This window comes from Geotrypetes seraphini, chromosome 1 (assembly GCF_902459505.1).
Source record: "Geotrypetes seraphini chromosome 1, aGeoSer1.1, whole genome shotgun sequence".
NCBI classification, from domain to species: Eukaryota; Metazoa; Chordata; class Amphibia; order Gymnophiona; family Dermophiidae; genus Geotrypetes; species Geotrypetes seraphini.
Window position 1 is genome coordinate 387,627,853 of NC_047084.1, and position 16,674 is coordinate 387,644,526.

Here is a 16,674-nt window from a genome sequence, read left to right on the forward strand (position 1 = left end):
ATCCCCGGCCTCTCTGGTCCAGAGGTACTTCTTCGATGGCATTGAGGAGAAGGAGGGATTGGACCTCCCTCAGGAGGAGGGGGGTTTGAGTTGAAAGAGAAGCAGACTCTACGGGAGGATTGTCTGGTGGAAGAGTCTGGAAGTTGAGGGAGTAGCCGTGGCGGATGATGTTGAGGACCCACTGGTCCGATGTGATGACCTCCCAACGGCTGATGAAGATGTGAAGCCTGCCTCCGATTGGCTGAGGAAGAGGCAATGAGGGTGGAAGACTGGCTAAGCCCTGGAGAGAGGAGTCAAAAGGGCTGAGAAGGTTTGGCAGGAGGAAGAGGCTTGGCAGGTTGATTAGACTGGGTACGAGCCTGAGTGTGTTGGTGTTGGCGGGCCCGCCTAGGTTGCTGTGAAGGTGGGTTGAGCGGCCTGGCAGAGAACCTGCGTTGATATGAAGTCTGCGGTCTGTAAGGACGAGCAGGAGGAGCCTTTTTCTTTGGTTTAATGAGAGTATCCCATCTGGTCTCATGGGCGGAGAGTTTCTGTGTGGTGGTATCCAGGGACTCTCCGAATAATTCGTCTCCCAGACATGGGGCGTTGGCTAGTCGGTCCTGATGGTTGACGTCCAGATCAGAGACCCTGAGCCAGGCCAGGCGGCGCATAGCCACAGCGATGGCAGATGCACGGGAGGTGAGCTCAAAAGAGTCATAGATAGAGCGCACCATAAATTTTCTCAGTTGAAGCAGGCTGGAGATGTGCTGCTGGAAAAGTGGGACCTTGTGCTCCGGCATGTACTTTTGCATGGTGGAGAGTTGCATTACCAGATGTTTCAGGTAGAATGAAAAATGGAAGGAGTAGTTGTTTGCCCTGTTGGCAAGCATGGCATTCTGGTAGAGCCGCTTGCCAAATTTGTCCATAGTTTTGCCCTCTCTGCCAGGAGGGGTGGAGGCGTAAACACTGGAGCCCTGAGTCTTTTTTAAGGTGGACTCTACCAGGAGAGATTCATGGGGCAGTTGGGTTTTATCAAATCCTGGGATTGGTATGACCCTATAGAGGCTGTCCAGTTTACGGGGGGCCCCAGGGACAGTCAGCGGGTTCTCCCAATTTTTATAAAAAGTTTCCCGCAGGATATCGTGCACGGGTAACTTCAGGAACTCTTTGGGAGGTTGATCGAAATCCAAAGCCTCCAGGAAAGCTTGTGACTTCTTAGAGTCAGATTCCAGTGGCAAAGACAAGGCCCCTGACAACTCCCTGAGGAATTTAGAGAAGGAAGATTGTTCAGGTTTAGATGTGGTATCGGGCGCCGAAGGCTCCTCGTCCGACGACGATGCATCCTCCTCGGTACCGGGAGGGGATTCTTCCCATAGGTCCGGGTCTCTGACATCGGTGTGTGCGTGTCGAGAGACCGGAGTAGAAGGCTCGGTATGGTGAGTCTTAGACAAAGACTTGCCTGAGCGTACCGAGACGTTACCGGGTGAGGAAGACCTGTGTCTGTCTCGGTCCCGGGAAGAACGGTGCCGGTCAGGGTCGTGGGAAGACCGGTGCCATGCTCGGTCCCGAGGAGGATCGGCCGTCGTCAAGGCGATAGTCTCGGCATGGGAGTGGAGATGTGGTGCCGAGAGAATGGGCATGGAGGAGTCCATAGGTACCGATGGAGTGGATACCGGTTGGACGGTGTGGGGCTCGGGCCGGTCTGGTACCGAGAGCAGCGGTGCCAAGATAGAGGGTAAGAGCTGCTTAAGTTGCTGGTGAAGTTGTTCCTGCAACTTGTCCTGGAGGATGGCCGCAATGCGGTCATCCAGGGGAGGCACCGGAACCACTTTTTTCTTCTTTGGTTCCATGGGTGCCGCTCTACACTCCGGCGATGAGGAGGCCGATGACGAGGCACTCACCGATATCGGAGTGGAGCGTTTCTTGGCTCGGCGTGGAGCCGAGAGGACTGGTGTCGTCCCCGAGGTGGGAGGGCGCTCAAGGGTGGAAGGCTTCTTAGCCGGCTTACCTGGCGCCGGGGGCGCCGATGTCGTCTCAGGCGTCGTCGAAGTGGTCGGTGCCGATTTCGACGGTGCCGCAGATGAAGAGGTCGAATCCATAGTCGGGCCGGTGCCGAAAAGTAGATTTTGTTGGATTTGACGATTCTTCAAAGTGCGTTTTTTAAGGGTGGCACAGCGGGTGCAGGAGTCCGCCCGATGCTCTGGTCCCAAGCACTGCAAGCACCAATTGTGTGGGTCAGTGAGGGAGATCGGGCGTGCACACCGCTGGCACTTCTTAAAACCGGGCTGCGGGGGCATGAATGGGAACACGGCCTCCGCAAAATCAAACCCCGAGGCCTGGATCGTGACAACAGGCCCCGCCGGGGCAGGAACAAAATAAAGCAAAAGAAAAGATTTTTTTTTTTTTTTTGTAAATTGAAAGAAAAAAGCACCCGAAGGTGAAAAAACCGAAAAAATAACGCGAGCGGGAAGGCAAAAGGAAGTTTTCAACGACGTTGAAAAAACACACGTCTTCTTCGCTCCGCGGAAACGAAGAAACTGGGGACCACGCACTCCTCCGTCGGGCGGGAAGGCACTCGCGCACGCGCGGTGCGGCCAACTAGAACTTTCTAGTAAAAAGGTCCGTACCGTGGGCTCCGTCGGTGACGTCACCCATGCGTAAAGAATATGCTGCCTGCTTGTCCTGGGATAATATTATACAACAAAAATAGAATTAGCCAGAGAACTATAATGGGGGATTCCCCTCCCCTCAACACATCCCACAACAGGAGATCCAACAGTTCTAAGTAAAGTGGGGTGGTTCTCCCCCCACACACCCACTTGGAGCACTTTAAAATAGTGTTTAAATCTAGTGCGCTGATGTCCTGCGCACGATTGTCTGCCCGCATTGTCCTCGCGCAGTTTAGTCTATGTACCGCTTTTTTCCTCATTACTATCCACTAGAAGGTGTTAAAAACTTTCAGTCTTTCAAGGGAAAAATGTTTGAGTACCTGAATACATTCATGTAAATCGTTCTGAGCTCCCCTGGGAGAACGGTATAGAAAATTGAATAAATAAATAAGTTTGACATCCACTATGTGGAGCGTGGTGAGATAAAAGTAGATACACTTACAAAGGAAAAAATGAAAATGTTAGTGTTTCAGACAAATAAAATTGAAAACATTTGATTTAAATTAGTGGGACTTGCTGTATATCAATATATGAAACAATTCACTCACACTCTTGGCCTTTTCTAAGTACTTTTTGTATCTTTCTTCCATTTGCTTCATCTCTTCTTCCTTTTTCCGTAAGGCTTCTTGTAATTCTTCAATTCGATGTGCTTAAGATAAAATAAATAAATATGGCTTCAATATTGTTATGAAGCAGAATGATATATCTATGACTAATTTTGAGAATCACAAGAATAATTAGCTATAATGATTATGAAGACTAAACTTTAGATTAAAATTCAGAGCGCTTTAAGTTGGATACACACAGTAGAATGATATTCAATGACTATTTTCATTTACCATGATCTTTTCCAAGCATTTCCATTTTTAGCTCAATTGGTTTTGAGATTCATAGATGTCATGGAGGCACTTTGTTGTCCCATGCATGGGTACTTCTGCATCTTTATGATGTTATCAGATTTTTAACTTAAGTTATGAAGGTAGCAAAATAGCTTAAATGTAATTTGAAATCAAGTATTTCCACCTTAATTTTTAAATATGAGAGTTACGTCCAAAATGTATGAGATTATATTAGATAAATTGCATTGGTTACCTATGCAGCAGAGTAAAGTTTAAGATTCTTTCAATCATACAGCAAATTTTATATCAAGTTTCTCCAATGGTATAAAGGTTTATTTTTTAAATCTATCAACCCAGAAAATGTTTGATATCTGAAAATAGTATGAAACTGAGTTTGGAGGATAAGATGTTAGTCTCTCATGTTAAGATTGGGGCAACAATGATGTTTGTGGCTGGCGCCAAGTTCTGGAATGTGCTGCCTGGTATTCTGCAATTCTGTGATGGGAGATTCTCTGTGGAACTAAGAAGTCGTGTCTCTGAACATTGTTCAGTTTTTTGCCATTTGACTTCCCGCTCATGCGTTTTTTCTTCTATTTTTATCTTCCTTTACAAGTATTTATATTTTCTTTAAAAAAAAAAAAAAAAAAAAGAGAGAGAGAAGATACTTTTTTTCCTCTTTTCTCCTTGTGGGCTTCGGCCGGCGAGGTTGTTTTGTTTTCTCAGCCATTAAATTCAATTTGGTTGAAGTACTTTTGCCGTCAATGTCCCGACCATTATCGAATTTTAAAAAAGTGTTGCAGGTGCCAAAGGCGATCCATGCCCTACCCCAATGTCTAAACCCCTCTCTCTCTTCTCTCCCTTTTATGATTTTATTTTCTCACTAGTGTTTAAGCCCATTACATTAACGGGTGCTAGAGTAGATGTCTGCCTGTCTGTCTGTTTTTTTACTTTGTCTCTCTCTCTTCTTGAATGCTGTCTGTCATACTTTCTGTCTGTGTCTCTCCCTGGCCCCCTGTCTGTCTCCCTGGCCCCCTGCCTGCCTGTGTTTCTCTGTTGCGCCATGCCTGTCTGTCTCTCCGTGGTCCCGTTCTGTTCCTCCCCTCCCAGAGCAAAGCATAATTGCCCCCAAGCACACCCCTACTCTCAAAGCAGCCCCCTTTCCCCCTCCCCCCTGTTGTGCCATGCCTGCCTGCTGTGTGGCCCCCTTCTTTTCCCCCCTCCCAGAGCAAAGCATGATTGCTGTCTGCCCCCAGCACACCCCTCCCCCCAAAGCAGCCCCTTTCCCTCTCCCCTGCCCCCTATTGTGCCATGCCTGCCCCTGTTGTACACGCTTGTTCTTACCCTCCCTCCATCCCGGCTTCCTGGTGTCTTCTGGCCCACTGGCATGAACCACTGCCGCTCCTCTTCAAAGCAGCCTGCTGAGGTTCGCCGGCTGGCTGTAGCGAACCTCACAGGTCGCTCTCCACCTCGGCAGCACGTTCCCTCTGACGCGATCTGCTTTGAAGAGGAGCGGCAGCGACAGCAGCGGTTGGTGAGCGAGGGCGTGAGGGGGAGTCGTCGGCATGTTCCCTGCCTCCGTGTTCGAAAATGGAATTCGGCACGGACCCAGACACCATGGTGGCAGGGAACATGCCAACATAAGTGCGCATGCACGCTTAGGGTTTTATTATAGAGGATTGCACTTATATTCTCACCTTTTCCCACCTCTCCCTTTTGTACCAGTAAGTCAATTTGTTTCCTTGCCCATCCACTTTTTATTTTTAAGTTTTTATTTCATTTTAACAGTCTTTTGGTAATTGTAAACCATTCAGGTATGTTTTTGATAAACGGTATATCAAAGATTAAATAAAATTGGAAGGCCAATTTCCATCACTGACTCCCACCCATCCCTGGTCTGATCTTTGATTTATAGTTCCTTTAACCAATTAGAAGGGTATAAACATAATTAGCTAGCAATTAGATCTTAAAAAATTGTCTGAAAAATCCCTAGAGGGTAACCTACCAATTACAACATTGCAAAATAATAAAAATTAAACATTACCATAATCTAATGGGGGGAGAGTGTGGTGCAGTGGTTAAAGCTACAGCCTTAGCGCCCTGGGGTTGTGGGTTCAAACCCATGCTGCTCCTTGTGACCCTGGGTAATTCACCTAATCCCCCAATTTCTCCAGGTGCATTAGGTAGATTGTGAGTCCGCCGGGACAGACAGGGAAAAATGCTTCAGTACCAGAACAAATTCATGTAAACCGTTCTGAGCTCTCCTGGGAGAATGGTATAGAAAAATAAGACCTCTTTACCAACTGAGAGATAATCAAACATGTGACACTCAATGGAAAGACTGGATAGCCTCCATCTTGCTGCTGAACTGCTGCATGCATCTTAATATTGGTAATTTCTTTCTTAAGTTGCTGTGGGAGTTAGAATATTTATTATTTATTTATGTGTGGGCTCAGTGTAAAGAGCTCCATCACTCAGGGAACAGGTCTGATCTCTTGAGGCTCGAGTAGCAGACTTGGAGGAGCTAAGGGAGACAGAGGTACATAGAGGAGACTTACAGAGACATTGTAGAAAAGTCCCACCTCCAGTCTGGTAGCTTCAGTGCTGCCTCAGAAGAGGGAGGTCTTCTTAAAGGAGAGCATCACCCTGGTGAAGTAGGAAGCAATCTTGTAGTCAGGACCTGCTCACTAGGGGATGCAATGTCCTCTTGCACCGAGGATATGTTTCCAGGGGCTTCTGCCCAAGAAGGAAGGGTTAGGACAGCCGTTATAGTGGGAAATTTGATCATTAGGCATATAGATAGCTGGGTGGCTGGTAGACTTGAGGATCTCTTGGTTACTTTCCTGCCTGGTGCGAAAGTGGCGGAGATCACGCATCACTTAGATAAGATTTTAGACAGTGCTGGGGAGGAGCCTGCTGTCTTGATTCATGTGGGTAACAATGACATAGGGAAATGCGGTAGGGAAGTTCTGGAGGGCAAATTTATGCTCTTAGGTAGAAAGTTAAAATCCAGAACCTCCAGGGCAGTATTTTCCGAAGTGCTCCCTGCTCAGGTCCCAAAAGGCAGGCAGAGCTCCGGAGTCTCAGTGCACGGATGGGGCAATGCTGCAGGGAGGAGGGTTTCAGATATGTTAGGAACTGGGTGACATATTGGGGAAAGGGAAGCCTATTCTGCAAAGATGGGCTCCTCCTTAATAAGGGTGGAATCAGGCTGCTGGCGTCAACATGTAAAAAGCAGCTTTTAAACTAGATACTGAGGAAAGGCCAACAGTCACACAAAAGAGCAAAGTTCGGGACAAGGTATCATTAAGAGATATCATGCAGGGAAGACAAAGCATCCTGAAAGTGAGATTGTAAAACAGGCCACAGTAGACCAGGTTTCCTTAAATTCAGAGCAGGCTGATTTTAAAGTTAGCAAATTATCAATGCCAACTGCTGAGCAAATTGTAAATAGGAATGACAAATGTAAGGGACTGTACAAATCAGCCTTGGGAACAACTAAAGTTTATTAAATGTAATTACATATTAAAACACTTCACATATATAAATATTAGTACAATAAAAAGTCTGTTCCCTTCACTGCTGGACCCAACCAATGGGGACACTGTCATACCAGGGTACAAGTTAAATCACAGTGATAGGGTGGATCAAATCGGTGGAGACGTAGCGTTATATGTTAAGGAGGGCCTTGAATTGAACAAACTCAAAATTCAACAGGAGCAGAAACACACCTTGGAATCCCTATGGGTTGAAATTACATGTGTAAGGGGAAAAGGATAGTGATAGGAGTGTACTACCGCCCGCCTGACCGGGATGAATGGATAGATGTTGAAATGTTATCAGAAATTAGGGAGGCTAACAAACTGAGTAACATAGTAATAATGGATGATTTCATCAGTCAACTGACTGGGCAAGTGTATCATCGGGGCATGCTAGGAAGATAAAATGCCTTGATGAAATCAAGGACTGCTTTATGGAGCAGCTGGTTCAGGAACAGACAAGAGATGAAGCAATTCTAGATCTAGTTCTTAGTGGAGTGAATGAATTGGTGAGGGAGGTAGTGGTGCTGGAGCTGCTTGATAACAGTGATCATGACATGATCAGATTTGATATAATCCCTGGAATAAATTTATACAGGAAATTAAAAAAAAAAAACCCAAATAATTTTAAAACAGGAGACTATGATAACATGAGGAGAATGGTAAAAAAAAGAAACTTAAAGGCGCAGCTGCAAAGGTCAAAAATATACATTAGGTATGGATGTTATTTAAAAATTCTATCCTGGAAGCCCAGAATAGATATATTCCATGCATTAAAAAGGGAGGAAAGAAGACCAAATGGCAGCTTTGGGCTCATGAAAATTAAACTATTCAGCCACAACCACAAGATATACACCAGGAGAGAAACCCCCCCACCAAAACAAAGCAGTCATTAAGTTCTAGGATTGTTAGACAACCAGTGGCACAAGAAATACTGCATGAGTGGAAAGAAGAATGGATTCAACTAAATATAAACGTATCCTAGAAACTACAGTCCCAAATCCAGTGAAAGCTTAAAAGGATTTGGATATTCCTATAAGATAATAGCTCAAAACATACTTCAAAATTCAACCATGAATTACCTATAGAAAAGAAAGATGAAGGCTTTGGAATGGCCTTCACAATCCCCAATGAAATTAATGAAAATATGTGCAATAAACCTAACCATGCAGTGCTACCAATGAAGAGATTACCGTATATACTTTAATATAAATCAAGATTTTTGTACCAAATAATTGGCCAAAAAACGGGTTTCTGGTTTGTGACCCCCTCTGCTCCCACCTGGGCCTGTTTCAGGCCTCCCATGAGCCAGCCCTGGTGGTCCAGTGGTGAGTCAAGACAGGAGCAATCTTTCCCACTTCCTGTCCTGGCCAACTTTAAACCACCCCGCCACCCTCTCACTTCCCTGACCCTGTAGACCTTACCTTTAAAGTCCTGGAGGTCTAGGGGTGAAGCGGTACAGGAACAATCTTCCTATGCTTCTGCCCTGTGAAAGCAGCGATCAAAAATGCCTGCCACGAGTTACTATTTCAGTCTCGTGCTGCACTGGGTCTGTGGTGATGCCAGTAGCAAAGTTAGTTATCAGTTTAACACCTTGCTTGGCTGTGTCAGTTTCACTGGAGAGCTCCCTTGCCACTGCCCGCCACAAGACACCACCTGCGACTACCACTACAGTCCACTATACCCTCCCTCCCATCTTTCATAACTTGCTGGCAGTGCTAGCAATTAAAGCACAGCATTGATGGCAGGCTAGCTGGGTTCATTCTCTCATGGTCATTTCAGTCCTCAAGACAGCAGAACAGGAAGTTACATCAGCTGTTCTGGTGTAGCAGGGACTGAAGAGACCAGGAGAAAATGGAGCTAGCTAGCCTTCTGGCAGTGCTCTGTAAATTTTAATCACTAGCACTGCCAGCAGACTATGAAAGGCTAGAGGGAAGGAGAAGAAAGACACGACCATTGGAGGATAACCAACCATGGGTGGAGAGAGGGGGGGGAGGAAGGAGAGAGATACCTGACCACCAGGGGAGGGGGAGAAAGAGAGTGATACCTGACCATCAGGGGGAGGGGGAGAGTGAGAGGGTGATACCTGACCTCCAGGGGGCGGTGGGAGAGAGAGTGATACCTGACCACCAGGGGGAGAGAGAGTGATACCTGACTACAAGGGGGAGGGGGAAAGAGAGTGATACCTGACCACAAGGGGGAGGGGGAGAGAGAGAGAGTGATACCTGACCACAAGGGGGAGGAGGAGAGAGAGAGAGTGATACCTGACCACAAGGGGGAGGAGGAGAGAGAGTGTGATACCTGACCACAAGGGGGAGAGAGAGGGGGAGAGAGAGAGTGATACCTGACCACAAGGGGGAGGAGGAGAGACAGCGTGATACCTGACCACAAGGGGGAGGGGGAGAGAGAGCGATACCTGACCAGTGAAGGGAAGAACAAAGGAAAATTTGCTGGGTTAAAAGGTGCAGATTGGGAGGAGGAGGATCTTGTTTGAGAGGGTCAGATTCTGGAAATAGGGATTGAAAAAAACAAGGGAAATGGTGACAGAAGAGGGAAGGAGAGAAATGGTGAATATGGAGTGATAAAGAGTAAAGGTAAGAGAGGGTACCCATGGAAGGGAATGGAAAGGGAAGAGACAGAAACTAGACAGATCTGAAAAGGAGGGGGAAAAATGGAAAGATGTTGATTGTGAAAGATGGATGGATATAGGGCAAGAAGTAGAGAGGAGAAAAAAGAAAGCGAGAGTGAATAAACAAAGCACAGGGAAGCAGAACCAGAGATGCAGAACGAGATGATTAGAAAGAAAATCACCAGACAACGTAGGTAAGATAAATGATTTTATTTTTAGTTTAGTTTAGTAAGGGGGGGAGGGGGATGGTAATGAGATTTGATATACCGCCTTTCTATTGGACAATTGAATTAAAATGTTTCAATTTTGAGAATTTATATCTGCTATGTATACATTACAGAAGGCAATGTGATGGGCAGAAAGACTCACAGTTATTGTGGCATTTTGGTGTCAGATCTTCTATAATAGCACTTTTCTTCTGCAGCTCATGTTTTGCTTCGTGAAGCTTCTCTCTACAGAATAAAAAATAAATAAAATAAAGGGGTTGCTAGCACTCCATCTTTCTTTCATGCACATGAAATTGGACTATTTATACTAAACAGATACTGAAAAGGCTATAGGGTCATTACTACAATAATTTTACCCCTATTTTATTCAATTTTCTATCACATCTAGAGAAGAAACTTTTACACTGGCTATGCACAATTTCCTATACAGCTGATTCATAATTTTCCTTATTCATTGCCGATGAGTTAAACAGAAAAGTGAAACCAAAAGCAAAGCTGTGGATATGAGGTACTTGATGTCAAAGTTTATGATGATAATTCTTCATAAAGACTTCAAATGGTGCAAGTCAAACAATATCAATCCATACTGTTAATACCACACATGATATTGTTTAACTTGCACCATTTGAAGTCTTTGTGAAGAATTATCATCATAAACTTTGACATCAAGTACCTCATATCCACAGCTTTGCTTTTTGCTTTTGGTTTCCCTTATTTTTCTGTGGATCTTGGTGGTGTTTCTTTGGTTGCTATCAATCAGAAAAGTGATCATTTAAAATAAACTCAGAGGACAGCAGGCACACACATATTCTATATACATAAATAATTTAGCCCTTATAAATCTACTTGCCTTTTTGCCACTGCTGTATGCAAAGCAACTATACAAAATATACAATTCATATATTAAACAACAGTTTATTTGTTTGTGATGTTTCCCAATTTCCCTTAATTCACATAATATTGATGGAGCTCTTGTAAGCTTGGGTACTAACTGCAGGTAGCAGTAGTGCTCCCAGTGAAGTAGGAGGATCACAGAAAAAATCCGGAGTGGATTCCTTCTGCATATGGCTCACAGCCATGCCAGCTCGTCCAGAATGACACACCTATCTACTGGAAAATATATTATCAAGGTAAAAATATAATCCCTTTTTTATTTAACAAAGCCACCATTAAAAACATTACTATTCTCAGCCCAGAATACATATCACACCATTTGAATCTCCCCCCCCCAAAAAAAAAAAAAATAAATAAATTCAGTTGCTGTACAACTCATGAGTTCTAATTATATATATCTATTTTACATACATTGATAGTGTGGTGTGAAATTATAGGCCAATCTTTATTTTCAGTAATACTCTAAGACACATTCATAGGTTTTCATATTTAAGCTGCTTGTTTCAAGTCCTACCACAGCATCTCTATCAAGTTCAAGCCAGGACTTTAATTACACCAAGCCAAAAAACTTTTAATTTTGTTTCTCCTCAACTAATCAGATGTAGACTCCCTTTTTGTTGTTTTGGATACATCTGTCTTGCAGCATAACTCAATTACATTTCAGCTTTAGTCATGAATAGCTGATCAGACATTCTCCTTAAGAGATAACTGGTAAAATGTAGAGTTCAACGTTCCTTCATTTATGGCAATTTTACCTGGTCCTAGGCAGCAAAGCATTTCCATCACATTACTACCACCACAATGTTGTAGTATTGGTATGTACTCACTGTGGAATGGTGTATTTATTTTATGTCAGAAATAATGGGACCTGTGTTGTCCAAAGAATTCCACTTTTGATTAGTCTATAGAACATTATCCCAAAAGGTTTAGGCATTATCCAGGTATCTTTCTGCAAACAAGAGACTAGCATTGCTGTGACTCTTGGACACCAGCACTTTGCACCTTGCTACTCCCTCATGAATCTCATTTTTATCCAGTCTCTTTCTTATTGTGGAGTCATGAACACTAACCTTAGCTGAGGCTAGATGTTCTTCTGAGATGTATTGTGACTTCCTGGATGAGTTGTCACAGCACCCTTGGAGTAATTCTGGCAGGCAAGACATTCCTGGGAGGATTCACTACTATGTCAAGTCTTCTCCATTTGGAAATAATGGCTCTCACTGTTATTCAGTCCCACAGCTTTACAAATGGTGTTCTGCTTCCATTTCATAGAAACATAGAGTATGACGGCAGAAAAGGGCCGACGGCCCAACAAGTCTGCCCACTCAATAACCCTCCCTCCTCGAGAATCCTTCTTTTAAGCATTCCTCTGGAGCGACCCCACCAGACGGTCCCATCGTCCCTTGAAGTCGAGCGTGGTACTGGCCTCAACTACCTGACGTGGAAGACCATTCCATCGATCAATTACCCTTTCAGTGAAGAATTATATCCTGGTGTCCCTATGAAATCTTCCCCCCCTGAGTTTTAGCGGGTGCCCTCTTGTCGCCGTGGGATCCGTAGGATAAAAGATTTCTTCCTCCACCTCAATGCGGCCCGTAACGTATTTGAATGTTTCTATAATGTCCCCCCTTTCTCTGCGCTCTTCGAGAGAATATAAACGCAGCCTGTTCAGATGTTCTTTGTATGGGAGATCCTTGAGTCCGGAAACCATCCTAGTGGCCATTCGCTGAATTGACTCCATTCTCTTCACATCCTTTTGATAATGTGGCCTCCAAAACTGAACACAGTACTCCAGGTGAGGTCTCACCATGGATCTGTATAACGGCAGTATAACTTCAGGCTTTCGGCTGATAAAGCTTCTTCTAATGCATCCCAGCATTTGTCTAGCCTTTGCTGATGCTTTCTCCATCTGATTGGCAACTTTTATATCATCCCGGATGATTACTCCCAAGTCCCGTTCTGCTGCAGATCTTGTTAGGTTTTCACCATTCAGGGTGTACGTTCTGCATGGATTTCCGTTACCAAGGTGCATTACCTTACATTTTTTGGCATTAAAATTCAGTTGCCAAGTACTGGACCATTGTTCTAGTAAAAGTAGGTCCTGTTCCATGGTGCCGGGCATGGTTGCGCCGTTAGGTTCTGCCGTGCTGCCCACAACGTTGCATAATTTAGCGTCATTAGCGAATAATGTAATTTTGCCTCGAAGTCCCTTACAAAGATATTGAATAGTACTGGGCCCAAGACCGAGCCCTGCGGTACTCCACTGGTCACTTCCGACGTGTCTGAGGGAATACCGTTCACCATCACCCTTTGAAGTCTGCCGCTAAACCAGTCTTCTACCCATGCTGTTAGTGTTTCTCCAAGGCCCATCGCGTTCATCTTGTTCAATAACCTCTGGTGTGGGACACTATCAAAAGCCTTACTGAAGTCTAAATACACGATGTGGGCAGTTTCTCAGTGTCTTGTATAAAACAAGTATATGTGTTTGTTCGAAGATGTGTAATCAGTGTGTGTTCTGTGGACTCAAATCCCCAGAATGCTTTGCTTCTCCCGGAGAGCCAGGCTGCAACCAGAGAGCCATTTCCCGCCCTTCTTTAGCTTTTGGGAGAGAACAATATTCATTTTGTGAGACCACAAGGCTACATGAAAACTTGAGTATAACATTGTTCTCTCACCAGGTTTTCACCGTTTATTTCTGCTAGCCTAATACAGCTTAGGTTCAGTATTTAAATCTGCAGCCGTGTTATTTCCCACAAGGTAGAACAAAGTGTGGACACACTCCCAGTTTCCTCTTGGAAGTAGGGTGAGAAGAATCTGTATCAAAGTTGGACTGCCTTGAAATCATCAAATTTGAGTGTTTATTCTTTACTTCAAATTATTAAAAAAGTTATTTAAAAAACTACAGAGTCTGGCTGATAACACTAAGGTTACAGAAATAAGGGTTAACTGAATGGGAGTCTCAGAGAAGTGACAACCTAACTTAGTGAGTTCAGCAAATACTTGGCCATTTTGAGGAGTCCCTGCATTACAAATGGATTTTATAATCCTTTCCAGACTGTATCTACAGTAATTTTTTTCTCATCTCTTCTGGAATTTCCTTTGATCATGGCAGTGTTCCTGTAGAAACTTTGGGGGAAATTTTGTATAGGACGCTGGTCTCAGGCAGTTGCTGAGAATTGCACATTGGTGTCCTATACAGCCTAACCCCACTTAACCACCCTGATACTGGTTAGAGAATCGCGCCTGATCCCTTGCCATCAGCTGATCGTGGCAAGGGAATAGGGAGCCCCCACCGCCACCCCCCAACACTGTCTGTGGCAGGAGGAATGCCTACTCCCTCCCACCACCCCTGAACCCCCCGACACTGTCTGCACTTCCTCCTGCCGCCAGCCCCGTCAATCCCCCAATCCACCAACACCCTCCGATATTCCCTCACATCCCTAAATCCCCTGATACCTCCTGAACCTTTAGGAGATGGCCGGGAGTGATGCCCACTCCCATCTGCCGGCTGGACTGCCTCTTCCAAAATCGTGAGCCTTCCCTTCCTGGTGCAATCTGGGATGCATTGGAGAATGGCCTAAGACTCCGATTGACCAGATACCTTAGGCTTCTCCCCAGTGCATCCCAGTATGCACCAGGAAGGGGACAGCTCACCATTTTGGAAGAGGTAGGCCTGCTGGCAGGTGGGAGTGGGCATCCCTCTTGCCGGCCATCTCCTAAAGGTACCGGGGGGAAGGAGGGGTTGGGATGTCAGGGGGATATCGGGTGGGTGTTGGGGATTGTCGGGTGGGTGTTGGGGAGTGTCAGGGGCTCATGGGATCGATGGCAGGAGAGAGTGGGCTTCCTTTCTTCTGTGGATAATGTTGCGTAGTTCGGGGGTGATAGCAAGAGGGAGTGGGCATCCCTCCTGCCGGACATTGTCGGGCAGTACGTGGGTGGTGGCATGAGGGAGTGGATACCCCTCATGCCAGCCGACTTGTGATGGGGGGGGGGAGTGTTTGGTGGTTTCCTGCTGCAGCTGCTCAGCTGATCACAGCAGGGAGATTGCCTTGCCGCGATCAGCTTAGCGGCCACGTCTATTTGAAATGTAGGCCAGCATTTCAGGTCACTTAAGCTTGCACAAGGCCACTTCCATGCAAAACCATGCCCATGTCCAGCCTTGGGCGAGCTTAAGCATCGCTAGGTGTCTCCAAGCACCTACTACAAGCACCTATAATGTAGGCGGCCTAATCAGAAAGTCTACAAAGACTAGATATCCTTGCCATAAGTTTTAAAAATATTTAAAGTTAAAATTGTGTTATTATCCCAAAACTAATGTAAAATTAAAGACAAAGAACAGCACTGTGTAGAAAAGCAACAGTTTCCACTACTAATACTACTAGCGAAATAGCTCGTCCTAAACCATGGTAAATAGTGGGGGTCTGTACCATTTTCTAAAGTTTGTAAATGTTGCTTGTCCCCACCATCCAGCATTGCCTTGTCTCTCTCTCTCTATCCTTCCTCTTTGCATTATGCAGTATCACAACCTGGACGTTTTGCCTTGAAAAATGTCCATCTGCCACTTTTGAGATATTTTTACTCTTTTGAAAATGAGCGCCATTGTATATCAAAATAAACATTTACATAAACATGATAGTTTAAAATATTGCAGTCAGCATTTAGTAAGAATATCAGTCTACAACTACTACATAAAATGCAATCATTTTGCTCCTTTTTATTTATTTATTTATCTATCTCATCCTCCCCAAAGAGCCCAGAACGGGTTACAAGAGTATATTCATAGCATGGGTAGGCCAAACTTTAGTGAGAAATACAGACTTTACAGCATTTACAGTATAGACATACTATTGGAAGCCATGGAGAAAGATTCATGAAATCTACTTTTCTCCATTATTTCATTCAAAACATTTACTGTGAAATGATTTGGTGGCTATGTTAGTCCACTTTCCAAGGTAATATAAATAAATAAAACAAACAACAACAACAAAAACCCAATGGAAATAAGGTGATACCTTTTTTATTGGACTAACTCAGTGCATTTTATGATGAGCTTTCAAAGGTAACCCTTCTTCTTCTGATCAGAAAAACCCACTACTGCACCAATGATTTTATGGTGAGAGTACTAAAAGGGGATTTTAAAACAATCTAAGAATGTAAAACCTTTGAAATCAAAATAAGGTATTTTGACACATACCAGATAGGACTTAACAGGGATCTGGGCTTTCTTTCCCATTAAAAAGACATTTAAAACTGCTCTGCCACCTTTCTGTCTCCTGCCCACCCACCTACCCCTAAAATGCTTTCATGTTTTCCTTATATATACTGATATATGTCTACATTTGCTTTTTTCTGATGTGAAGAAGGGTTACCTTCAAAATCTCTAACTGATCTCTCCATTCAAGCAACCATAAGAACATAAGTTGCCTCCGCTGAGGCAGACCAGAGGTCCATCTCGCCCAGCGGTCTGCTCTCGCAGCGGCCCATCAGGCCCACTGCCTGAACAGTGGTCTCTGACTAATTTTACAAATTACCTCTAATCCTATCCCTCTAACCTTACCTCTACTCTTATATGTATCCCTCAATCCCTTTGTCCTCCAGGTACCTGTCCAGACCCTCTTTGAAGCCCTGTAGTGTGCTTCTGCTTATCACATCCTCCGGTAGCGCGTTCCATGTATCCACCACCCTCTGGGTGAAAAAGAACTTCCTGGCATTTGTTCTAAACCTTTCCCCTCTCAATTTCTCTGAGTGCCCCCTTGTACATCTTCTAGCTATATATGACACAACCCGCTCTTCTATCTTCTCAGTTAATGCCTTGGAATTAGCGTCTACCACGAACTTTCAAGACTCAAAGTTGACAAAGCCATGGGGCCAGACAATCTACACCCCAGGGTACTCAGAGAG

The 16,674-nt window shown here is 44.7% G+C and overlaps 1 protein-coding gene across 5 annotated transcripts in view; it reads right to left on the reverse strand.

Annotated features, from left to right (window-relative positions):
• The window catches only part of HOOK3 (hook microtubule tethering protein 3), a 366,964-nt gene that overhangs the window by 38,480 nt on the left and 311,810 nt on the right, over positions 1–16,674 (reverse strand). For all 5 annotated transcript variants that reach the window (XM_033916879.1, XM_033916887.1, XM_033916867.1 and 2 more), the window contains 2 exons: positions 10,022–10,104; positions 3,197–3,297 (listed from right to left, as the gene is read on the reverse strand). In XM_033916879.1, the coding sequence (XP_033772770.1) occupies positions 3,197–3,297; positions 10,022–10,104 (184 nt within the window). The remainder of the gene's footprint in view (positions 1–3,196; positions 3,298–10,021; positions 10,105–16,674) is intronic.